General features: G+C 35.0%; 1 protein-coding gene across 2 annotated transcripts in view; it reads right to left on the bottom strand.

Moving 5' to 3' along the window:
• The window catches only part of PDE3A (phosphodiesterase 3A), a 330,805-nt gene that overhangs the window by 44,033 nt on the left and 259,848 nt on the right, over positions 1–26,924 (bottom strand). For both annotated transcript variants that reach the window (XM_081310583.1, XM_081310582.1), the window contains 4 exons: positions 23,738–23,995; positions 21,289–21,443; positions 16,287–16,411; positions 2,325–2,544 (listed from right to left, as the gene is read on the bottom strand). In XM_081310583.1, the coding sequence (XP_081166709.1) occupies positions 2,325–2,544; positions 16,287–16,411; positions 21,289–21,443; positions 23,738–23,995 (758 nt within the window). The remainder of the gene's footprint in view (positions 1–2,324; positions 2,545–16,286; positions 16,412–21,288; positions 21,444–23,737; positions 23,996–26,924) is intronic.

Genomic DNA, 26,924 nt, shown 5'->3' with positions numbered 1-26,924 from the left:
TAGGTGCCAAAAAATGGCTTGTTGCATAGACATTACAGCAGCCAAGAGACTGGGACTCAATGCCAAACCCTTCGAGTTCAGCAGGGGAAACCACAATAATTAGTCGTGTGTTTTTGGAGCTCTCTGTGCCTACATGGGTGGCTGCCTTGAAGGAAATAATAAAACCTGGTTTGAATTATAGATTTATAAAGCCCAAACAAATAAAACACACACTACTGGATTTATAAACATTACTGAACAAGTAGACAGTGAAATCCCCTTGTTTTTCTCTGAAACCTCTTTTATAAAAATCCCATTACATTCTTCCCGACAAGATCACAAAAAAATAGGCTATGATGAGGAAAGCTCCATGGGAGGAAGGTCTTTCCTGAACATCCCTCTCCTTTCTTTAGGCAGCTTATTTCCCACAAGTCTGGAGTCCAGAGTGGGAGGGCTCCCTAGAAAAGCTGGAAGCAGATGTCCTCAATGCAGATTGCTCTAAGGGGCTCCATTGTGGCCCAGAGCGTACCCACAAATCCTGCTTCTTCAGTTAGTCCTGTCTGACATTAGATTCCTGGGCAAGGATAGGGTGCTAGCCAATGAAACTGGCTTTGTCATTAAAGTTCAGAACACAAGGGATAAAATAAAAATTGAGAGGTGTTCTTTTAGCACAACTTCTCAGAGCTTTGAGTAAGATGATTCATGTTGAGAGTCTCCAACAGAGAAATATGCTGTGTCTCCTAGACATTCTATTACAGAACAAGTGTTTTGGGGAAGTTAGTGTCCTTCAGAAATCATTTTATTAAAAGTGGCTGACAAAGAGAGGAAGGAACCATTTTAAGATGGCAGACTAAGTTTTCAACTCAGTCCCGACCCAAAGAACACACAAAACTGACTTCCTGTTTACAAATTTTGCAAAATGTTAAGAAATAAAAATAAAGATTATAAAATAAATGACACCCATTTAACTTCTAGAGTGCTTTAGTTTGGATCTATACTTACATTTCAAAGTCCCATGAGTTAAAAGCTTGATCACTGCCGGTGGTAATACTGGAAGGAAGTAGAACCACTAAGAGGTGGGATTGGGTAGGAAGTTAGGTCATTGGTGGGGGGTGTGTGCTCTAGAAGGGACTGGGACCTGAAACTCTTTCTCTACTCTTGCTTCCCAGCCACCCGGAGATGAGCAGTTTCCTCTGCCATCTGCTCTCTGCCATGATGTACTGCCATGCCACAAGCCATAAACCAAATAAAGTCAAGCAATCGTTGAACAAAACTTCTGAAACTGTGAGCCAAACTAAACTTTTCCTCCTTTAAGTTGATTTATGTTAGGTATTCTGTCATAAAGACAGAAACTGACAAAGTCACAGAGTTTATGAACAAAATCTAGAAAATGGAACTTGTGAAGCTTCTTATCAGTTGCTAGTTCTTAAAATGGAATATACTGATAAAATCTGGGTCCATGAGCCAATATTTGCTACTTGAAAACCAACATGTTACGAATTTATTCAAATATTTCTCCTCATTAACCTTAGAAGTATCATTTTGATGAAGGAATTCTCATGATTATACTTAAAGCACTCGACTATTTTATATTTTAAAAATATTTAATGATTTAAGACCAATTATTGAAGTTGAAGCTATTAATGAAGAACAATAAAAATATATTAATCAGTAGGATTAATTTCTTAGTAATAATGTTGATAAAGTAATTACTTTGGCCATGTTAGACCCTCTTTTCTTATCCTTTAATAAATAATCTTTTATAATTCTTTTTCAACAAGACAGAGTGGTACAAACAATTGCTTAATAGCACTCAGAGAACTATTAGCGTCTAGCTATAATTTGCCATACACCACTGATGCATTTTTAAAGTGCTAAAATCGGAAATGCAAAGTGCAGACAAAATATCTTTAATATCAATGTAAAGTACTCCCAGGAGAACAAGTAAAACACATTTCAACCCAGTGTCAGATGATATCAGATTAGCTGGTGTAATTTTTCAATTAGATATTTTATGCATGCTCCATCAACTGCAGACAAAATTATTATTATTTGGTAACAGAATTATTATTATTTTGTAATCATTATTATTTGTAACAAAATAACAACAGATTATTTGGAGACATCTCCAAAGATTAACTGTGTGGACTGCATGGAGTCTAAGCTTTCTATTAATAGAAAACCACTGAAACATTCAGTTTCTCTTCATGTCTATTAAATCCAAATCATATCATCCTACACTTTCTTGTTCTTTTGGCAAACTTCATCAAACTGTATAGATAGGTGGCATACTGAGGAGGAAAACTGTTATTATTAGACTTCAGTTAACACCACAAAATCTTTACCTGCTACATGTAACAGGTGGAGTCAGGACCTGAGGGGACAGGTCAGGGGCACTCTGAGTATAGGTTAAGGCCCTGTGAGAACTTGGCCCTTGTTTGGCAGTTGTGTCAGCAGATTCTGGAAACTGCACTGTGGAAATTTTGCTGACAGGGCTGCTGGCTGGAGTCCCTTGGAGAGGCGAGGAGCAGGGCGATGAAAGAGGTGAAATTTTAGCCAGGGCACCTGAGAAAGAAAGTTATTAAGTCACTAAACAAATGTCTTTGAAATGCAAATGTGCAACTGTTGCACTTCACCCTGCTCCAGTAAACTCAAAACAGCCACGTGTAAACTCAGGCCACTGAGTTGGTCTCCACATGCCACCATCTGGAGGCAGGGTGTGTGGTTGGGGTGTCTCCACAGCATGAAATGAGAGTAATGAATCATCATGAAAAATTGGTGGCAATGTTGGCGCATCCAGCTAAAGCCTTGGTGTCCTGGAGTAACTTCAGGACAGAAGGATATTTTTCCTCCCATTTTTGTTTCTTGTCATTTTGACTTGAAAACAACCATTACACTTTTCTCCTGTGTTTGTTTGCTTTCTCTTAGGATGAGAAGCTTTTAGCGGGGACAGATTTACTATTGTTTTCAACATTAAGCTCAGTGTGCTAGGCATGCAATTCTGAAAATAAAGGAGATAATTTTTTTTTTTTTTGAGGAGCAATTAACCTTATTAACCATTTGTGTTCTCAGCAAAACAGAAACTTTTTATGTGAAATAGTGCTTTGATCAAAATAATTCTTGAAGAAAACATTTAAACATCTAATGTGATCCATTTCATATCAAACAATAGACCTAAATCACAGATTTCAAATGTGAGTGTGTGTGTCAGACATTGGAAATGTGTTTTCTCTAGGTTTTGAGAATTGTCCAGGATGCTGGCTTGGATTTGCAAGCATTGATGCTGGAGGAGGAGGATATTTTTTGAAGCTGCTCTCTCTGAACACAGAGAAGGTGGCCTATGCTTGGAATTAAAAAGAAAAAAACAAAACACCAAACATGTACCTTCCAGAGGACTACGTGCTTACTGCTTTTCGTGATTTTTATGGCTGAACCTCCTACTCTAGGGGGCATGAAATGGAATCATCCTGAGTTGTTCTCTATTTCTCACTGCTCCAGGGAAATTTACAGCCTCGGACTTTACGTGGTGTGTGTGTGTGTGTGTGTGTGTGTGTGTGTGTGTGTGTGTAACTGGCAGCTGGCTTAGAACAGGGTTTGTTTCCAAGATCCAGTTCCCTCAAAAGTTTGATTTGTCACACCCAATGGTTTTCTGCTCCACTGAAAGGAATATTAAGCTTGCTGAAGGGTTTTTGCAATTTATTTTTATATTTCTTCTTGGCACTATTATTTTTCTGTTTTGTTTTAAAAGATGAAAAATCTCATTTTTCCTTTGCTCAAATGTGGGGAGCAGCCACCTCCTAGTGCTCTGCTTAACATTTATTTCCATTCTTCATTCTTATCAAACTTTTGCATTGATCCTGAACAAGTGAAACCTCTTAGACCCAAAGAGGTTAAAGAGCCCTATCAGGGTCACAGTTCTAGGAAGCAGAGAATAGGCTATGAGCCCAGCTATTCTGAGTAAAATGTGGTTCATTTATTAGCTCAGGCTTCTATCAGAAACCATCCAAAGGAGAATAAAAATCCACCATCCACTTACCAGCATTTGTACTGATTTTTGTGACTGGGTTGATGGTTTATATTCTGATTCCTAGTTCAACTAGTAAGATTTAGCTATTTTAGCAAAGATACTGACTTTAATGCTTCATGGATTCCTGAATTGAAAGAAAATGCATTAAATTTTTAACTCAGAACTTCCCAACAAATATAGTATCATGTACTGCCAGTGAGTTTGTCAGAGTGCTATGAGATAATTAATGGTTATAAATTAAAAGAAAAAAAGAAAGGTTTTTATATGAAAGCTCCAGAGTAAACTCAATTTTTAATATTCTAATATGATTGTTACATTTTAAATTTATGAAATAAAGGAAATATATTTTTCACCAAGCTCTAAATCACCAAGCTTTCCATTTCTCCACTGATATATCACATTATCACATTTACAAATGTACATACAAGTGGGCTCTGATTAAAAAAAAAAAAAAAAAAGAAAGGTTGAAAAAGGATGGTCTGATTTATACTATGCGGAGGATTAAGCCAGAGACTACAGATAATCTTAGAAAAGCCATGTAATCATAAAGGAGCTAAATCCTGGTATGGTGATATATAAAGGATACCAAGGTATGTGCACTGAATAGGCAACTCAATGATTCACTCACTTAACAAATACCTATTATGTGTCCTGTTCCAGGGATACAGTGGTAGAAAATGAAGCCCCTGATCTCATAGAGCTCCCACTCTCTAGGAACGCAGAAACAACAAAATAAAAATCAATAAACAAGAAAGAAAAGGAAATGGATATAATTTCAAGTGATATGAAGAACAAGCAATGTAGAGGGTAGAGAACAGAGGAGAGAAATGCTCTTTAGAGAAGACAGTCTGGAAAGACCTCTGTGGGTCATAAAATCTAAACACAGGCCTGCTGAAGTAAGGAAGATATTCAGACGGGAGTGTGGGGAAAGCATGTTCCAGAAAGAGGGACTCACCAGGGGGAGGGCAGAGGCTGTCAGCTTAGCACAAAGGAAGAAAAGGGCAGGGAACAGGATCGCAGAGGGGCTGCTCTGCATGCCTGGTGGGGGGTTGAGCAGGGCCCTGGCAGTGTTTTAATTTGCTATGTCTTAAAAAAATAAACTCCTGATAGACCTTCTTTAGGCAGCCACTTAATTATTTTGATAGAAAATTATGAGTTTGGGCACAGTTTTCTACTACTCCTACACCCCATGCCCCAGAATGGCAGTTCAAAGCCTATGGGACCATTCTCCATTTATGTCTCCACATATGGCTTTTCAGAAGGCAATTTATGTGAATGGTGATTTTTTTTTCTTTGCTAACTTTTAGAAGTTGCCAGCTGATGGACTCAGACACATACATTTCACTCTTAAATACACATTTAAAATTCATATAACCATTAGGGTTCTTGGACCTTTGCATTTAACTAAATTTAAACCAATAAGCAGACTTTAAGACTCCTGGGATGAAATCTTAAATAAATCTGTAACAGAGGAGAACCAATTTACTTTTATAGTACTTTAGTTAACATGTTTTGAACTCTTTTAAAAGCATGGGTCTTGGCAACAACCCTAAGAAGCAAGGATATTTTTATTTTGTAGGTGAGAAGATAAAGGTATAAAATTTACTTAAAATTTTAAAAACCCAGAGGATTAGGAATTCCACAGGAAAAATATATACCCACCCAGCCCCCACCCCCAAAGAGAAATGTAGATACCATCAAGTATCCCTTACCTAAAATGCTAGGACCAGAAGAAGTGTTTTAGATTTCAGAATTTGGGGGATTTTTGAATATTTACATGGACATTACCAGGTGAGTATCTCTAATCCAAAAATTCAAAATCTAAAATGCTCCAATTTGGACTGTTACATTAGGAATGTTTAACCTGTGATTGCCAAATATTTTTCTTTTTAGAAAAGAATAAATAAATGATTTTTGATATTTGAAGGGGATTCTCTCAAGAAATGTGAGGAATAACCTTCTTTTGCAAATCTTTGAAAACAGATTTCCTAAGATAATTCAAATGTAATCATGTCTAAAGTTACAGGGATGACTATCATAATCCCTCTAGGTCTCATTTAATTGTATGTTGCACATTCACACAGATACAAACATTTGTGAAGTGCATTCTCTCAAATATATTTTTCTTCATCTTTTATATCACTCTTAGAAACTCCAGGAGTAAAAGGCATAGCTTCTGAAATGTAAGCCTTTGGATGATACAAATTTTCCTAATGTGAAATACTTAAAAAATTATCTTAAAACAGAAAATTTAAAACTACAACAACAAAAATTGTCTAAAATAGTTACTCCTTTGAGTGAGTCTTTAATTCCTTGTTATTGAGAGCATGTGAAAATGTGGTCAAGACATAAGGAACTGTGGGTAATCAAAGGGAGAAGATAAACAGTACCGCAGGGGAATTCTTTAAGTGAATCCATCTGTTTTGTGCTACAAAACTCTCTCAGTTTAATTGAACAAGAAAGGAACCAGCCTGTCTGATAAATCCATGCCTCTTTTCCATGCCTACAGGAAATGACCAGTCCTAATATTTTTCCAAAACACAAAATGTAACTAAAGAATTGTTTCCTTTATTTCAAAATTTTGTAGGAAAAACTTGGTCTTCTCTACAAGTGTAGAGATATCTGCACTCAATATAACAGGCCAAACTTGAAAGATACAGCAACTACGGATTAGAGGAATTTGAAAAGCAGAATGACAGAATGACGTCATGGTAGCTTCCCATTGTCAGTGATTTACAGAAGAGGAGCAAGATTGAAAATGCAAATTACATTTAAATCTCCTGCTTTATGCTTTAATCAAAGGACTCCTCTGTGATTTCATCCATTTATTTTATATTAGTGACTGCATAATAATTTCTTGTGTTTCAGCTACTTAAAATTAACATTGATTGACTGAGCTAGAGGACACATTGTTTACTTGATTTGTGCAAAGAACAGATTCATTAAGCCCTTCTGAAAACAGGTCATTTATCTTTTAGCTTGCTTGTGTTTTACTTCATGCTTGCTTTCCCTCCCCACCTCAAACTCTCTTCACACATCATTGAATTACATTTGCTTATACTCTTTGCCCCATGAGGGGCTTTCCCCAGCCTCTTTCCACATAGTTCATTGAAAACCAGGTGACATCCTAGTAAACCACATCAAACACAGCACACCTCCTGACCACCCTCAACCCAGGCATGCTGTTCATGCTAGGACACAGGGGTTTTAAATCAGAAGCACCCACCTGACCCGGGAAAATTGCAACCTAATTCCAGCACTGATTCTTGATAGATGTTTTTCTACCTTTTGGCAGACTTTCAGGGATTTTTTAAAAATTGAATTCAGTGCACATGGGATGCAAGGTTATTTGATAAACACATGGCTCTGTGCTAAAAACACCACAATGCAAAGTCCCCTTCAAAGTAATCCCAAGGGAGATCCTTATGCCCTTAATGGCAAGAAAGAAGGGAGACTCTGGCTATGGCAGGACTTTAGCTTCTACCTCAGTCCTTATGGCATATGACATGGGCATTCTTTTTCCTTTTACATTGTGTCCCTTCTTCTCCATTTGGGGAGCAGGACACAGGAGTATGAGGCTGCTCCATCCTTTGCTCTGTTATTTTCCAGTGTCTGCCCTAACCATGCTTTTCAGCTTCTTCTCTTCATCACCCTGGGCTAGTTAATATTTTTTATTTTATTACCTAACTGAAGAAACAGAGAAAAGAAACCAAATCCTTCATTATTTGTATTCAGGAAAAAAAAGAACCACAAAATCCTTATTTTAAATGACATCAATTGTTTTTAAATTTTCTTTCTAATATGAAATTACTAGGACAAAAGAAAGGATTGAAGACTAAATATATGGTCTTAGGCAAATTACTTCACCATTCTCTGCCTCACTTTCTTTCTCTAAACCCCTTCCTAACCTACACAAGAATACAGAACACTGAAATTCACAGTGCATCCTTGAGTTACATATTGTTATTGTACTATATTTTAATTCTGTCCTTAAGATTAAAAAAAAAAACACCACAAGTCTGGAAACAATATTTATGCATATCAGGTTTGTTTGGATTGACCCATGGTTTTCAAATCAGCATTTTTATTGGGTCTCAGACTTTCTCTCTAATATTTTTTCATTTTACAATATGTCTATCATAAATATCTTTAGTGAAAATTTGATAGGTGTTAAACTTTTTACTTTTCTCAGAATGTCTTTACTTCTCTCAGATTTGTCAGGCACACAAGGTTAAGTTGGCTATTCTTTTAGGATGCTGCAGAAAATATTCTACAGTGCTGTGATTCTATACCAACAAGTTTTCTCTAAAACAGACGGCCTTTCCTGAAAGGGTCTAACTTAAAAGTTAGAGAAAAGACAAGTGACCCGTTTAGGAAAGGTATTCAGTTGTATATGTACATATGTATCTATCTGTCTTTGATGTTGACTGCACACTTATGACAAGACTAGAGGAGTGACCACAGAAGGTGTACCCCATATACTCTGCTGTCCTCAATACACTAGCCTGATCTACCAGAGGGATTCTACTCTTGAAAGTCCTATTCACAAAATGGGACACTCAGGTTCTGACATAGTATACAAAGTTTTGAAACCTATTAATTACAGTCAAAGGAGCCAAAGAGAACGGCACTACAAAGTTCATCTGCAATTAACCTCAGTACCACACAACATACCAATAACCTAGGACACATCTTAAAGAGAACACGGCTCACTAAGAAAATTCTCTCACAAAAATTAAAGAGATAGCCACCCTAACAGATGCACAAATTTTGACACAGCAACAAAAGAAATATGAAAAAATGATTTGACTGAAAGTTTTTAACTCTCTAATAATTGATTCCAAAGATATTTGAAGTAAATAAAATGATAAGCACATAATTTAAAAGAATGATTTAAAAAATGATCAATCATTTCAAATATGGTAAAAATAAACAGCTCAATGAATTAAGGAAGAAAATGTAGGCAATGAAAGAGTGATTCAATATAGAAATAGACATTTTGCAAACACTAATCTTGGAAATAAAAAGCTCAGTAAGTCACATAAAAACCTCAGTTCAGGACTGGGGTTGTAGCTCAGTGATAGAGCATTTGCCTAGCATGTGTAAAGCACTGGGTTCAATCATCAGCACCCTATAAAAATAAATAAATAAAATAAAGGTATTGTGTCCATCTACAACTTAAAAAAATAAAAAATTTTTTAAAAAAACCTCTCAATTCAAAGGATCACTAATAAACTAGATCAAAAGGAAGGAAAAAAATCATGGCTTGAAGACAAAACTGATGAAGTAATACATATAGACAATAATAAAGGGAAAAAAAGATATAATGAATGGAACATAAAGATATATGGGGCACGATTAAAAGACCAAACAAACTGGGGGAAAAACAGGAAGATTAGCTATAAACTAAGGGCCTAGAAAACATATTCAATAAAACAATAGCAGAAAAATCCCCAAATCCTAATAAGGAAATGGATATTCAGGAACAGAGGCATTTAGAACCTCAAACAGAAATGACTAGGAAAAAACCCTTTCCATGTCATATTATAGTTAAACTGCCAAAAGTGCAGAACAAAGGAGGACTGTTAAAAACTACAAGAGAGAAGTGCCAAGTCACTTATAAAGATAAGCCATCAGAAAAATATGAGGTTTCTCAACAGAAACTCTAAAGGTCAGGAGGGCATGGAATGATATATGTCAAGTTCTGGAAAACAAAACAAAACAAAACAAAAAAAACTGGCCAACCTAGATTACTATATTCAGCAAAGTTATTCTTCAGAATGAAAGAAGAAATAAAAACCTTCCAAGATAAACATAAACTAAAGGAATTTATGACCACAAAACTAGCATTGCTACAAATACTTAAGGTAATCCTACATACAAAAGAAAAAGATAAGTAAACCACAAGAGCATGAGAAAGAACAAATCTCACTAGAAGGGTAGATAAGCCAAGGAGAATTAGAAAAGAATCAAATATCATTAATGCAGAAAAAAAAAAACCACCTCTAAGGCAAAGGGGGTGGAGGGAAGCAAATAGATTATTTGAAACAACAGAAGGAAAACAACAAAATGATAGAAACTAGAATATTCCTTTTAATAATAATCCTGAATATAAATGGTCTTGAGTTTCCAGTAATGACTCTGACTGAATAGATTAAAAAAATGAGATTCAACAAATTTCTGCCTGTAAGAAACCTACATCACTGACAAAGACATACAATAGATTGAAAGTGAAAGGACACAGAATTACATTTCAAGCAAATGAAACTTGAAAGCAAGCAGTAGTAGCTGTACTTACATAGAAAATCGACTTCAAGCCAAATTCAGTCAGGAGAGCAAAAAGAGGACACTATCTATTCCTAAATGGGACAGTCATCAAGAAAATCTAACAATTGTAAAAATATATAATATGTACTGAACATAAGAGCACCTAATTTCACAAAACAAATGCTACAGGACACAAAGGGAGAGCTTGACCCCAATATAAGAATAGTGGGCAACTTCAATACCCAACTTTCATAGATCATCCAAACAAAAAGTCAACAAGCACACATCAGAGTCAGATTATATTACAGATCACATGGACTTAATAGACATCCACAGAATATTCCAACCAATACAGAAGGTACATTCTTTTTGTCAACTCATAGAACTTTTCCCAATTGGACACATAAGGCAAGTCTTAACAAATAGAAAAGTATTGAAAAAATTTCTTGCATCTTACCAGATCACAATGGAATGAAACAAGAAATTCACAACAAGAAAATATAAAAATACATGGGGAATAAAAAAAAATCCCAATTTTGAATGAACAGTCATTCATGGAAGAAATTTTAAAAATTCCTAGAATCAAGGGGGCTGGGGATATAGCTCAGTTGGTAGAGTGCTTGCCTTGCATGCACAAGACCCTGGGTTCAATCCCCAGCACTGCCAAAAAAACAAAACAAAACAAAAATTCCTGGAATCAAAAAAATGGGAACAACATAACCAGAACCAGTATAGTGAAAGCAGTACTTTAGTTTATGTTCCAAGATAAACATAAACTAAAGGAATTTATGACCACAAAACTAGCATTGCAAATACTTAAGGGAAGCCTACATATAAAAGAAAAAGATAAGTAAAACTACAGGAGCATGAGAAGATTAAATCTCACTAGAAGGGTAGATAAGTCAAGGAAAATTAGAAAAGAATCAAATGTCATTAATGAAAAGGAAAACAGAGATGTAACATAAATTACCTAAGGATACATTTCAAAATCAGAGAAACAAGAACAAACCAAACCCCAAGTCAGTGGAAGGAAAGAAATAATAAAGATCAGAGCAGAAATAAATGAAATAGAGACTAAAATGACAATATAAAGAATCAGTGAAACAATGAGTTGAAATGATAAGTGAAATTGACAAACCCTTAGCCAAACTACCAAAGAGAGAGAAGACTCGAGTAAGTAAGATGAGAGGTTAAAAAGGGGATTTTAACAACAGATATCACTGAAATTCATAAGATACTAGGAAATTCTTTAGAAAATTATATGCCAATAAACTGGAAAGTCTAGAAGAAATGGAGAAATTTCTAGGTACATTATGTCCCAGGAAAACCAAATCCAAGAGAATATTAAAACAACCAACCAACCAAACAAAAAAATCTTAAATAGTTCAATAAGAAGTGTTATTATTAAAGCAATAATAAAAAGTCTCCCAACAAAAAAATGCCCAGGAGCAGATACAATCTCAGCTAAGTTTTATCAGACATTTAAAGAACTTATAACAATGTTCCTTAAACTATTGCAAATAAATAAGTAAATAAATAAAACAGGAAGGAACTTTTCCAAACTCATCCAAACTCATCCCTTGAAGCCAGTAGTACCCTTCCACTGAAACCTGATAAAGATACCACAAAAAAGAAAATTACCAAACAACATCCTTAATACACATGCAAAATTCTCAATAAAATACTTGCAAATCGAATTAAACACTATATGACAATCAAGTGGAGTTCATTCCAGAGATGCAAGGTTGGTTCAACATACGCACATCAACCAATGTAATATATCACATAAACAAAATCAAGCACAAAATACATCTCAATAGACACACAAAATGCCTTCAACAAAATCCAACAGCCCTTCATGATAAAATCCTGAATAAACAAAGTATAGAAGAATTATACCTCAATATAATAAAGTCCATATAAGACAAACCCATTGTTAATATCAAACTAAATGGAGAAAATTAAAAACATTTTCTCTAAAAGCAGGAACAAGATAAGGGTGTACACTCACAGTACTCTTTCAAATGTTACTGGAAACTTCAGCAATGAGACAAAAGAAAGAAATAAATGAGAAACAAATAGTAGAGGAGGAAGTCAAATTATTTCTGTTTGCAGATGATATTATTCTATATCTAGCAAACCTCAAAGAGTCAACAAAAAAACCCTCAGAACTGAAGAACGGCCAACAAAGTTTCAGGTCACAAAATCAACATACAAAAATGAATAGCTTTCTTTTTGTATTTTTAAAATTTGTTCTAATTAGTTTTACATGACATTAGAATGCATTTTGACACATAGCACAGCTTCTTATCTGAGGTTTTTTAATACCACAACAATAAACTCATTGAGAAAGAAAAAAGAACAAAAAGTCCAATTCACAATAGCTTCAAAATGAAAAATAAAATAGCTAAGAATAAACCTAGACACAGAGGTTAAAGACCTCTATAAGGAAAATTATAAAACACTGAAGAAAGAAATTAAGCTAGAAGATGGAAAGACTTCTCCATGTTCATGGATTGAGAGAATCAATATTGTTAAAATGGCTAAACTACCTGAAGGGATCTAGAGATTCAATGCAATCCCCATCAAAATACCAATGACAATGGCATTCTTCACAGAGCTAGAAAAAACAATCCTAAAATTCACATAGAAGCACAAAAATATGCCAAATATTACAATGCTTCTGGCATCACAATACCTGATTTCAAAATATAAACTCATGTATCTACAACCATAAGATTCTCAACAAAGGTGCCAAAGACAAATGATGGAGGAAAAAAAGATTCTCGAAAAAATGGTGTTGGGAAAACTAGATATTGATGGAGAAAACAGAAACTAGACCTCTGTCTCTCAACTTGTACAAACATTAGCTCAAAGGAACAAAGATCTTAATGTAAAACCTGAAAGTTTGAAATAACAAGAGGAAAACAGGGAATTCAAGATATTGACACAGGCAATAATTTCCTATCTAGAACTCCTATAGCTCAGGAAATAGCAAGAATTGACAACTTTATTATATCAAATTAAAGACTTCTGAACAGCAAAGGAAATAATCAACAGAAGTTGTCCCAACATGCAAAATGGGAGAAAAATCTGATAGTTCTTCATCTGACAAAGAACTAACATCTAGAATATATAAAGAACTCAAAAAGCTTAACCACAAAAGTTTAAGTGGTCCAATCAAAAAAAATGGGCAAAAGTTTTGAAAGGACACTTCTCAAAAAAAGTTCAAATAGCTAATAAATCTAGGAAAAAATGTTCAACTTCTTCAGCCATCAGGGAAATACAAATTAAAACTACACAGAGATTCCATCTCATCCCAGTCAGAATGGCTATCATCAAGAGTAACAAAAATAATAAGGCTCGCGAAGTTGCAGGGGAAAAGGAACCATCATAGACCATTGGTGGGAAAGTTAGTTGTTATAGCCATTATGAAAATCAATGTAGAGGTTTCTCAAAAAATAAATAAATATAGAAATACCATATGATCTAGGAATACCACTCCTTGGTATATATTGGAAGGAGTTAAAGTCAGTATAGTATAGAGATTTCTGCAGCCCATGTTTATTGCAGCACTAATCACAAAAGCCAAGTTATAGAATCAGCCTAGGTGCCCATCAACAGATGAGCGTGGTAAAGACAATGTGGTAAACATACACAAAGAAGTATTATTCAGCTATGAAGAAAAACAAAGTCACATTATTTGTAGGAAAATGGATAGAACTGAAGATCATAGAGCTAGGCAAAGTGAGGCAGAAACAGAAAGACAAACATTGCCTATTTTCCCTCATATGTGAAACTGAGGTTAAAAAAAAATAAAGATACAAGAGTAGCAGGGAGACTACTACAGAAGAGGAAGGAGATCAGAAAGAGTGAGGGAAGAGAGATACTGGGGGTGGACATGATCAAAGTATGCTATTTGCATGTATGAATATGCCACAATGAAACTCATTATTCTGTATAATTAAAATGCACTCATTAAAAAAAAAATGAAGCACAATTGTCCAATAAATATAGGGGAAATGTTTAACGTGTTTAGTTGTCAGGGAAATGCAAATCAATGTTTCATTGAGATTCCATCTCATTTCAGTCAGAATGGCAAACCATCAAAAGAACAAAAAATAACCAGCACTGGTGAGGATGTAAGGAAAAAGGAACCTTTATACTCTGTTTGTGGGTATAGAAACTAGTACAGCCACTATGCAAAACAGTATGAAGAGTCCTCAAAAATCTAAAATGAGAACTACTATATCATAGAGCAATACCACTCCTGTATGTATACCTGAAGGGAATGAAGTCAGTGTACTGAAGACATACCTGAACACTTATGTGTGTTGCAGCACTGTGCACAACAGTCAAGTTATAGAATCAGCCTAGGTAGCCATTAACAGATGAACAGATAAGGAAAATATGGTGTGTTTATATACAAAATGAGGTATCACTCAGCTATAAAGAAGGATGAACTCACGTGATTTGCTGGAGAATGGATGAAACTAGAGCGCATCACGTTAAGCAAAATAATCTGGACACAAAAAGACAAGTCCTGCATGTTTTCTCTCATGTGGAAAGAATAAAAATGACATGAAAGTACAAAAGAGACTATAAAGAGAAGGGAAAGGGAACCAAGACAAAGAGAGGGGAAAGTATGGGAGAGTACTAGTGGGAGGAGTAGATATGATCAAAACACAATGTATGCATGTATGGAAAAGTCACAAAGTCATTAATCTATTCAACTAACATGCAATAATAATTATAGTAAAAAAATCTTTGCAAATGTGGCCAATAATTCCTCTGAATAAATTAACTGATAGAATTGGACTTCATGTGATGCAATTGTTTGGGTCTCTCTTTTGCTAAAAAGAACATTTACTCACATTTAGTATCTATGTCTGTAATTATCAGAGTATTTTACTTTTATTCTGCACATTTAGTCAAAAACGATTATACAAAAAAATGTAAAATCAAAATAAAATTGGGGTCAAAAAAACAAGACAGACTAAGAATGTAGGCAGAGGCATGAAGACATTAGGGAAGGAAGCCAGCAGAGCTTTTAGCAGAAATGAGGGTGACAACATAAAATATTGGGAGAGTGGAGCCCCCATGGCAGTCATAATTTGAATGTCTACTATCCCAGTAAGAAAGGAGAGTTTTCCCTTGAACCATTTGGTGAATTCTTTAGCTGCTCAAGAGAAAATTACGAAACCAAGCAGGAAGTAACTAAAATCTTGTTAAAGTTTTCTGCGTAGCTGTAAAAACTTAGGAGTTAGTTATTCTAAAGAGGACGATGTCAGAGTAAACACCCTAGTAAATACACCTAGAATCTGGGATTCTAGGAAAAGAGCAATTCAGAGACAGAATAGCACACACTCCAGTCAAATGAGGTAACCTGCAGGGCTCGGTGGTGTACGCCTGTAATCCCATCAACTTGGGAGGCTGAGGGAGAAGGATCACAAGTTCAAGGGTAGCCTCAGCAACTTAGCAAGACCCTCAGCAACTTAGGGAGATCCCGTCTCATAATAAAAAAGAACTGAGGATATAGCTCAGTGCTCTGCCAAAAGATAATCTTTCCCCAAATCATTTCATTTCCTTACCTATAACTCTATTATTCTTAATTGTGATATCTAAATTCCTTGTCATAGCTCATGTATAGTAAATGAAGCATTTCCTCAAATACACGTACAGCACATTCCTGAAAAGTAATCTATGTTTAACAGACGCTAAAAGTAAAACTGACATTTAAAAGGTGGTGCTCAGGAAATTATCCTTAGTGGTCATCTGATTTCCTACTAAATAAACTCAAGATAGAAAAATCTGGTACAGCAACCTTGAAGAATCTGTATGATCACATGAAGTGGAAATTTAAATAAATAATCGGTTATTGAAATTTACAGAGTAGTTGAACCAAAGACATCTGAGTTTAGTTTCCCTTCATAATATTTTTATATACTCAAAGCTTGGTCACTCCATGATAGAGCATTTAGAGTATAAACTCTTTTCCTCATAAGTTACTAACCTGGTCGATTTGGCTTTTTAGCCTTTACGTGGTTAGCTGCAGAAACAGCATAGGATGAAGTGAAGGATCTGCTTTTGGTGAGAGTCATCATCACTGGGTTATTCCAAGAATCTGAATTAATAGCACTGTAAAGACAGAATTTACCACTAATGAGTAAATTTCTCAACTATTGGGCAAATCTTACCAGAACAAAACCATACTTTTCATAATAGACTTGTCAATCTGGATATGGGCCCAGGCTCACTGAAAGAATAACTTTACTTTCAAATGACAAAACAGGTTATCTGAGCTTAGTCTCTTGAAGGGGATACATCAGTGATTCACAAAGCATACCATTTAAAGTAAGAGAAGAGGTAACATTCCTATTTATCGAGTTCATATACTTGTTAATTTGGTAAAAGTCTTTAGTCTGCATGAATATTATGTGACAATTTGATCTTTAGTTGATTTTAGTTTGGCACTGTGGGCAGGATATGCCTGATCTTTCCCAATGGCTTACTGTAAGTAAACATGAAATTGGTAGAACTTTGGAGTCATCGATATATAGAGATTGTTGTATAGCTGAATAATTAATGCAGTATAATCTTAAGGGGTCTATAGCCAAAGTGGCTCCCAAAGTACAGCAACATTATGCTTCCCTTGCTTAGAATCCTGCATGTTAATCCAAACCAGAACAAAAGCCAATATGGAATAAAAGGGACACTTAGGCAATACAAGAACAGTCTCAGGTCTCTCAAAGGGAAGAATGCTATATATGCTACTGCCTGGATCCTTGCATTATCAGTAAACTGGATAATTAGTGACATTTGTAATTTGTGTTGAGGCCAATCTGATGCATTGACACTCATGGTATATTTCATTTTTTCTCTCTTTATATTTGGAGAAATTTTCTTCAACTATTGACCCAGGTACTTCAACTTTTCTCTTTACTTCTAATAACGGTCAACCATATATTATCATAAAGGAGATATCCAAAATGCAGAATGAACTTAAGCAAATTATCCAATATAATTAAAGAAAGCATGTAAAATATTTGTTTCATGTCCTTCTTAGAAATCTCATCCTAAGTCTTTCACAAATGGTTTGAATTTTGTAAATAATAAATCAAAGAAAACCAGGGTGTGAGGCAGAGAACTAGCCAACTGTTTTCTTATGGTACTAGTTTCTTTTGCTGGACTAACTGATAAGATTTACTGTGAATAAATTTTGTACAATGTATATGTAACCTAAATATTTCATTTCTTAGTCCACATACAATGAATAAATGATCACTCTTCTATGTGAACTTTTAAAATATAAGACCTTACTATCATTTCTAATATTTCAATGGTGTCTGATGAAGGTTAGCTCAAAAACTATCTATTACTGTGGCTTTTTCCAAATAAAAATATTTAAAATGTTTTTTTGAAAAGCCTGAAAGGCACAATAGTATAGTAACCTTAATGTGTAGAGATGTAATGAAGTCAAGATAAATAAAATCCCAGCCAGTGCTATCTCATTTTAATATAATATATATTAATTTATAATATTATTAAATTAGATTAAATCTACATATACTCTTTATATAAATGTATGACAGCTTACAGGCACTTTCATACATTGCTTTGTGTGATCTGCTGCACAGCAATTTTCAGCTTTTCATTGACCTTCACACTTCTTCTTTTTAATTTTTTAATTTTATTTATTCTAATTAGTTATATGTAACAGCAGAAAGCAATTCAATTCACATTACGCAAATAGAGCACAATTTTTCATGTCTCTGGTTGTACACAAAGTAGAGTCACACCATTCGTGTTTTCATACATGTTCTAGGGTAATGATGTCCATCTCTTTCCACCCTCTTTCTGACCCCCATTCTCCTATTTTGACCCTCACTTCTTGATTCCAGTTTAGATCTCATGACAAAAGAACAATTTGGATTCTGCAGATGAAACAGCTTAGGGAAATCTTTATGTGGTTTTCTCATGGTAACACAGCGAGGAAAATCATCTATGGCTATTATGGAAGATTACAACCCTCTTTCACAAAAGTAAATTTTTATACCTCCAGTTCTAACAATTCCAGTATGAAAACTCCTACTGGGTCACAGTCTACTGTCAAGTAAATTGCTCCTTTTTTCCCTAGTAGACAGAGGCCAGTTTCAAGGTCAACTTGGAATAATTTAGAACATGATTTAACCCAGCATTTTCTACTTCTCTAAGTCTACACTTTTAAACCACGTCCTTGTATTCCTCCATCGAGTCTATCCCTGCAATTGTGCTACAGTCTCCTTTTGTAATGACTCCTCTCAGAGGGAACGGAGGCTCATGGCCTCTTGGAACACACATGTCTGTATGGTCCAGATCCTTCTGACCTTCAGTCCATGGTCCTCTCTACCAGACTGTGTTTAGAATTTCCCAGGAGGAACCTATCCAGCTGCATACCTAAAGTCATGTAAGTTGTGAACTGTTTTTAAATTTTACTTCTCACTTTCTTCCTTGGATCACTGAAGTTCTCAAAGAGTTCCAACGAAAGGTCAAATGTAGAAATAAATAAATAAAAAGCTAAAAGGGAAGAAACTTCAGGGCTAAAACTCAAACCAGTTTTGAAATCAATCAGCAGTATGAGTAACAGTTTTCCTAGGTGAAGGGGGTTTTAATCATGACTTTTAACTAATGACTCAAACCAGTTGTATTTAATGGTGGTACTATGGCCATTAACTTAAATGTGATTTTTCTTTAAAGGGCTAAATACTGTCAGAATCAATTTCATGTGTTCATAATAGTGAAAAAAGTCGTATCATTTTCAAATTTTAAATCAGGAGTTTTTAACAGGATAGTGAAATTTAGAGGTAGTAGTTTAGACAGTGGGAAAAACTATACCCAAGAAGACATCTATAACTATTTTTAGGGGAAAGAGATTGAGTGGGATAAGCTATTTCTTATCTCTTTACAAATATTTGAGTCTGCATATTTATTTTATGAGGCAAAATGACAGGATCTTTGGGAATTAAGCTCATAACTTTTCTTGGAACCCTCTTCCTTATGATGATTTCAATTTCAGCCTCCAATTTCTTATAATTGACTTGAAGAAAAGAATGGGGGAAATGAGATTTGACAAGAAATAACAAAGAATAACAGAAGGAAAGATGACATTTGAGAAGGCATGTCATTCTATGGAAATTAACTATACTCTCACAGAGAACTTACTAAAGTGCATTGGTAAAATAAGTAATGACATACACTGAGGACATAATTCATTTTATTATGCAATATTTAACTACAATACTCTGTGCTATCATTTTTTAATATATGATGCTGTAGAAATTGAAAATGGCCAGCATTTGAAAGAAAAATATTAGCAATGACTTCTCGTTTCAACCATTAAAATGGTGAGTAACTTTCTCCCATGGTGGTATTTATAAGTTTACAAAATTCCAGGTAAGAAGACATAATGAAATTACATTGATATATGAAAGAATCATTTGAGTTTGTTTCTGATTCTATTGGTTTACTAAAACACAAACGTTTATACGAAAGAAACCAATTAAACATCTTTAATCAAGAAAGCAAGAAAAATTAGCAGTATTTATTTTTTTTAATTTATATATGACAGTAGAATGCATTACAATTCTTATTACACACATAGAGCAGTCTTTAAATTCTTATTAGATGGAACGTTTCAATTTCTCTGCCAATGTCAGCATGATACTTTATTTATATTAGAGACCAAGATAAGGAGAAATTTACTACTAGTATTGCTATTATATAATTCAATGGATATGGATCTTTTTCATTCATTAGGTCAACTGACATATGTTTCAAAATCCTGAAATCATATGGCATATGTTCTCAGAATTATTGAATTCATATAAAAAATGCTATTTTTCTTCAAATTAGAAAAGAACAAACATAATAGCTTCCTGTAAAAGGACTTCTTTTGGTAGATGTTTTCTTAGAAATTAATTCTATGATCATAATATTCTCTTTTCTTTAGCTTTAGTATTTCTGGCTTTTAAGTCACTGCTACAGTTTGAATCTTGAATTTCCCCTAAAGGCCTATGCATTAAAGTCTTGGTCACCAGTCCATGAGATGTGGTAGAAACTTTAGGAGGTATAGCCTGGTGGAAAGAAGTTAGATCACTGGGTGTGTGCCCTGAAACTGTGAGTAAAAATAAACCTTTTAAATTAATAAGTTGATTGTTTCGATATTTTATCACAGTGACAAAAAGCTAAATAGTCATTCTGTAAAATGGGAATTAGTTTACGAAATAAAGTTGCTCTGTAGTGAATTACTATACTGGTGATGCAGTTCAGCAGTAGAGAATTTGCCTAGCATTCACGAGGCCCTGGGTTCAATTCCCAATACTGTACACACATAAACAAAAATGTTTAAATTACCAAATGTTTGAACAGAATGGTTGGTCTTAGAATGGTGATCTACCCTTCTGCCTTTCCTACAGAGATAGGACAGTTGCTGATGAGCTAGGGGACTCTAACAATGACTTGCAAAGGTCAGCCTAGTTTTTTGCTTTTGTTTTTGTTTTGGCAGTACCAGGGAAAGAATCCAGGGGAGCTTCAGCCCTTTTATAATTTTTTAAAAAAATTTTTATATAGGGTCTTGCTAAGTTTCCCAGGCTAATCTCAAACTTGCGATTCTCCTTCCTCAGCCTCTTGAGCAACTGAGATTACAGTTGTGCACCAACAGTCCCAGCAGGTTAGGTGCTTTTGATATATGAATCTCTGTGTACCTTTTATTGTCCTACATTTTACTCCTGGACTCAACCCTTTCCATTCAAGGTCACAACTGCAGGGCTCATCTCAGGGCACACTTTCTTATACTTGAAGTCCCACAACAAAATTTAAGCCTAATTATCTGATTTAAGTTACACAATGTTTCCACTGATAATGCTGGTCTATAACCAACTATAATTACCTAGGCTTCCCTTCTCCCATAAGTTATAATTCCTTTTGGTTAAGAACATTCTCTGAGAGACATGAAACCAGCAGGAGCATTGACTAACCTGGGAGAAGGTGCATCATGAGGCTTGATGCTGGAGCTACGGTCCCTCCGAACTGGGGCAGGCTCCAAGGTGGGCAGACCTGTGGCCGAAGTGGTGGTTGTCCAAGTTGATGAAACTCGTCTCAACAAACCAGGGGGCAAACTTCTTCTGAGGCGCTAGGAAGAAATATGTATTGATTTTATTTACCAAGCACATTTGTATCACTAACTTCCATGTAACAGAATAGAAGAAATAATTTTTAATTGGAATTAATGATGAAACCACAATGGTTCAATATTGCCTATATAAAATTTTGGGATATGCGGAAATTCAATAAAATACTTTCTGGCCAAAATGACTGCATTTTTAAAAAATAACATTTTGGGGTCTGCTCTGCAATGCTTGTACAAATATAGATTATAGGAATGAGACTAAATTACCTCTGGAGAAATTTTATAATTACATTATTATAGGACATATATACATACCTATATACACATATTATATTAGTTATTATGAGAAGTATTTTTCACAAAGTCACTTGTTTGGGACATGGATTAATTTATATCATTGCACATAATGGTCTATACACACAAGTTCTGTTGGTTGTTTTTATTTATCTTGAGAAATCATAGGAGCTAAGAATGGACTTTTTCATAGAAAACACCACTTCCCTATGGTAATGTGATTGAGTCATCAGAGATAGGGGTAAATCCACCAGTATCAACTTCTCCGAATAGAAACCCTGCTGGGAACCTGCTGTTTCTTCTCTGTGCCATTGGTGGTCCTAACATATCCTAAGTGGGACTGGTACCATCGGCATTGAGGTCAAGGCCCGGGCTTGCCATCATGGGCACCAGCACTCTCAAGAGGGTCTCAATCTTGGAAACAAAAGTGAAGGTGTGCTCTCCATGCAACTTCAGTAACAGGCTTAATAGGCAGATCCTCCACCCACTTTTATTTCTGGTTAATCACTCCTGTAAACCAACTGTGTAGCCATTGTTTACAAGGACACTCTCTGCTCTTCTGAAGATGCCAAAACTTTTGAGACATGAAGTAGGTGACCCATTGGGATTCAAGAACAACTCTGGCACTCAATAGTTTCCAATGTATCCTAAAGACGTAAATATGCATTCAAGAAGATAATTAAGGAGGAAAAGACAAACACTTTCATCTGCCAAGTTTTGAATTACGACTCTTTTGAGACCCTAAGGAATCAGTTAATCTTTCTCTCCATTTCTTTACTTTCATATCGTGCTTTGGTAGATCTTTTTTGGAGAACTGAATGTTTGAAAGAAACTCTATAAATACTCAATTGATAAAATTATAAGGATCACATTCCTGGCCCAAGAGACTCCATGGCAGACATGGATGCTACTGACTGACCACCAGCTCAAGGGCACAGCTGCTTGTCTACTGAGTAACAACCATGCTGCATGTACCAGAGGCCATGGAAACAATGACATTTTATCTTTAATGTAACTTAATTTTAACTAATACTGAGGTCTGAACAAGGCATAGGATCATGCCTGTACTACTTACTTTTGAAAAATACCTCTCTTAAGCAGGATGAGCATACCTTATTAGAAATGCATGGGACCCAAAGTGTTTCAGATTTTGGAGATTTTTTTTTTTTGTATTGTGAAATACTTGCATTGATTTTACCAGTTAAACTAACCAATACAAAAATCTGATATTCCAATATGTGCACTTTTTTGAGTGCCATGTTAGTGCTCAAAAAGTTTTGGATTTTGGACCATTTTTCAGGTAGATTTTTGGATAAGGGATGTCCAACCTGTTTGTAAAAAGAAGGAATTGTAATCATTTCTTGAGTATATATAAATCAGTAAGGCCACCTTATACCTTAAATAATCTTAAATAACTAAAACCATCTGAGTTCAAAACGTGTTTGAGAAATTCATAAAGGCACTTTGAAATATGTCTCACTAAGAAATCAAAGAGCAAAGGAACCTTCAGTTTTACAAGGCAGTGTGTTTTAAACAGAATTCACATGAGAACAGAGCAGGTGTTCTTTTTTATCTTCTCATTGTTATTTTGTTTGTGTTTTACTACAATATCCTCATCGCCTACAACACAGCCAGGCACACAGAAGTAAATCCTGGGGCTAACAGTATAGCTCAATTGTGAAGCACTTACCTAGCATGCATGAGGCCTTGCCTTCAATCCCCAGCATCAAACAAACAAACAAGCAAACAAAACAAAACAAAACAAAACAAAAAAACCTCTTACCAAGTATAAATAAAAAGGGTAAGTTTTCTATTTGAAGAAAGTAATCAAGTATTATGACAGAAGTGTTTGAGTTTAAGGTTTTATTATTTTTGCCACCAGAATCAACTCATCTTCTTGAAGTAACTGATATGAATCTATAGATGGGTTTGGAGGGACTGTGAGGGAAACCTAAGAGACAATTAAAATATAAAAAGGCTAAGGGTGTGTCCTCAGTACCTACCTTGGGAATAGCCAGTTTGTCTTTTTCAGCGCTCTCTTCAGAATCAGAGCAGGTGTAGTTTTCACTGAAGGAAACGACAGGATTCGCTCTGGGCTTGTGAATGGCATGGAAGGTGAGTTGCGTGCTGAGCAGGTTGCTCACGGCCCTCAGGGACGTGCACACATTTGGGGGCAGAGAAGGGTCTGCCAGGAGGTCGGTAATGAGGCCATGCGCCTCACCCATCACAGCAATATCCACAGTAATACTGGTTCCTGAAGACTGAGACACCAAACCAAGAGAACAGAGTAAGAAAAAGGCTGAGGCTGGGAGCATACAGAGTTAAACTGGGGTTTTTTTCATTGGAAAATAAATGGGCTAACTATATAAAATTCAGTACAATAAAATTCAAATCACATTTCTATTAGAAACTCTGCTAAAATTCTCCCTGGCTTTCACTCTTTCTGTGTTCATGGCACATTTAAAAAATTTTTACATTTTAATTATCTTAATGTTTTAAATTGACACATAAAATTATACATCTTTATGAGGTACTATGTCATGTTTCAATACATGTAAACATGGCATGATGTTCAAATGAGGGTAAGCAGAACTATCTCCTCAAAATTTATCGTGTCTTTATGATGAAAACATTCAAATCTTTTTTTTCTAGTTTTCTGAAATATAGAGCACATTATCACCCTCTATAGCCACCCTGAAGTACAAGAGAACACCAGAACACTCATCTCCTGACTATGGCATATTTTTAAATGACAGAACTTGGAAAAGGGTAGAACAAAGTTGAAGAGATTAAAAAACACTAGTTTTTAAAGATAAGAAATTTCAGAGAACTGGAAAAACCTTCATGTCAAACACTCCTCATGAAGAGCCTAACGTTTTACATGTACATTATTTAAAATTTAATTTTGAAAGTAACATTAACATCCTATGAATTTTAATTTTATTAATATTTTAATGTGACACATAGCCTGGTATGGGAATTATTCAACTAATATTAATATTAGTGTTGCCTGAAAAGCAACTTAATTTTGTGTTCAGATTCATGATCTCTCTTCTTAGGGTTGGTGAATAAATAGATTTCAGTTCTAGAATTCTGCGACACACGTGTTATATTCTGTCAAAATCAGATCAGAGACATTACTCTGTACTCACAAAGAAATGACGACTACAAGAGAGAGGACAGGAATGCACCTTGCCCTGCAGGTCAGGAGAGAATACAGGCAGGGAGAGGAGGAACTGAGGGGGCGCAGGTGAAGGTCAAGGCCAGGAGAGAAGATGAAGCCTAGGGCAGGGAGCAGGGCACTGTTAATACTGAAATCAGTCTGGTATGAACCACAAGGAACCCACCTAAATTTAATTTTTCATGACAGTTGGTGATTAGAGGAACAGTTCTAGAAATGGGAGGTTTTGCCTTCTAACTCTATAGCTGTCTAGCTGCATGGTCTCTCAAATTATTAGTATCTCTGTGGTGCAATTTCATCCACATATTAAACAGATAAAATAACAATAGTACCAAATTCAAAAGGTAATCACAAGACTTAGAAAAAATTACACATGTAAAATGCTTACTATTGTGCGGGCAATTATTGGTCTTCAATGATGGCCATGATATAAACAATAATTATAAATAGTCAAAGTAACTCTGAAGTTACTATTAAAAAGAAGCTATTAGGAGTTTGGCTATGTATTCAGAGGAAAACAAACTGTAATCATTCTCTCACAATGGACTTAAGTGTCAAAGACATTAGGGTAAAATTGTAAGATTATTAGAAAAACAAGGATATTTTATGATTTGGGAAATAAAACCTTTAAAAAATAATGTGAATCATAAGCTGCCAAGGAACCATCTGACAGATCTGACTGTATAAAGATATAAATATCTACATTAGAAAACATACCATAAGCAAATGAAAAAGGTTGTGAGCAAATATTAACCACACAGAGAAGACAAAACAGATCAAATAAAGAGCTTCTAAAAATTAATTAAAGGAAGAAGTGGAAAAAGAGAACGAAGAGACAATTTAAATAAAATGTAAATAATCAAATACCTAAAAATTGATTTACTTCTCTAATAAATAAAATGCAAATTAATATGAGAAAAGCATCTATTACTTACCTAATTGGCCAAATAATAAAAGACAAACATTTATAATGGTTTGGGGAAGATGAGCAGTGAATGAAAAATAGTGCAGTTATGTTTCAAAGAAAATTCTGCTGACCCTGTCAATTTGGAATTTAAATGTCTGTATCCTATAATCCAGCAAAACTAAGACATCTGGTCTAAAGAAATACTTCTGCAAGCATGTAAAGACATAAAAACAAGCTCACAAAGGGTATAGCAGTCTCTGGCAACAACAACAAAAGACCATAACCACTAAATGAAAATCCATGGAAAACTACATGAACAAAGTTGTATTGTAACTGTATTTGAAACTTACACATACTTGTTTAAAACATTTGAGTAGATAAACACATAAATAATTACTTATATAAATGCTTAATAAGTATTGTTCGGCAGGGGTAAAATGTATGCCATTAAAAAAAAGTGAGGGGCTGGGATTGTGGCTCAGAGGCAGAGAGCTCGCCTAGCATGCGTGAGGCACTGGGTTCAATCCTCAGCACCACATAAATATAAAATAAAGACACTGTTTCCACCTATAACTAAAAAAAAAGTGAGTATGTACCTTGAAAACACTCAACATCCATGAAAATATCTAGTCTTATAATAACTATTAGTAATGGAAAAATTGTTTTGCAAAGCCATCATAGAGAACAGGTATGTATTTTACCACTAGAATAACAATAACAGCAATGACAATAATCATGACAACTGACATTTGCAGAGCATAAGGCTACAAAGTAGGTACAATGATTTACTTCATTTTTGTTAGTCATAAATAACTTGCCCAAATCAGACAGCTGGAAATGCCAGGGTGCAAACACAAACATTTCGATTCCACAGCTCAAATTGTTCTGGACCAGTATGCTAAAATAAGTGTCAAATCTTTAAATCTTATGTTTTCATATATATCTGTAATTATTTAATGTCTTATTTAATCATAGAACCTGTGGTTTTTAATCTCTGTTCACATGACTAATTATCTACTATGAACCAACAGAAAAATTTCAGTGCCATATTAAGTTTTAGGATATGTAACTATGCATGTCACGTATGTACTTACATTGTTAA

This window comes from Spermophilus citellus (genome assembly GCF_964194105.1).
Source record: "Spermophilus citellus genome assembly, chromosome: 10".
In the NCBI taxonomy this organism is placed as follows: domain Eukaryota; kingdom Metazoa; phylum Chordata; class Mammalia; order Rodentia; family Sciuridae; genus Spermophilus; species Spermophilus citellus.
Note: the sequence above shows the minus strand (reverse complement) of the source record. Positions and strands in the feature narration are given on the sequence as shown.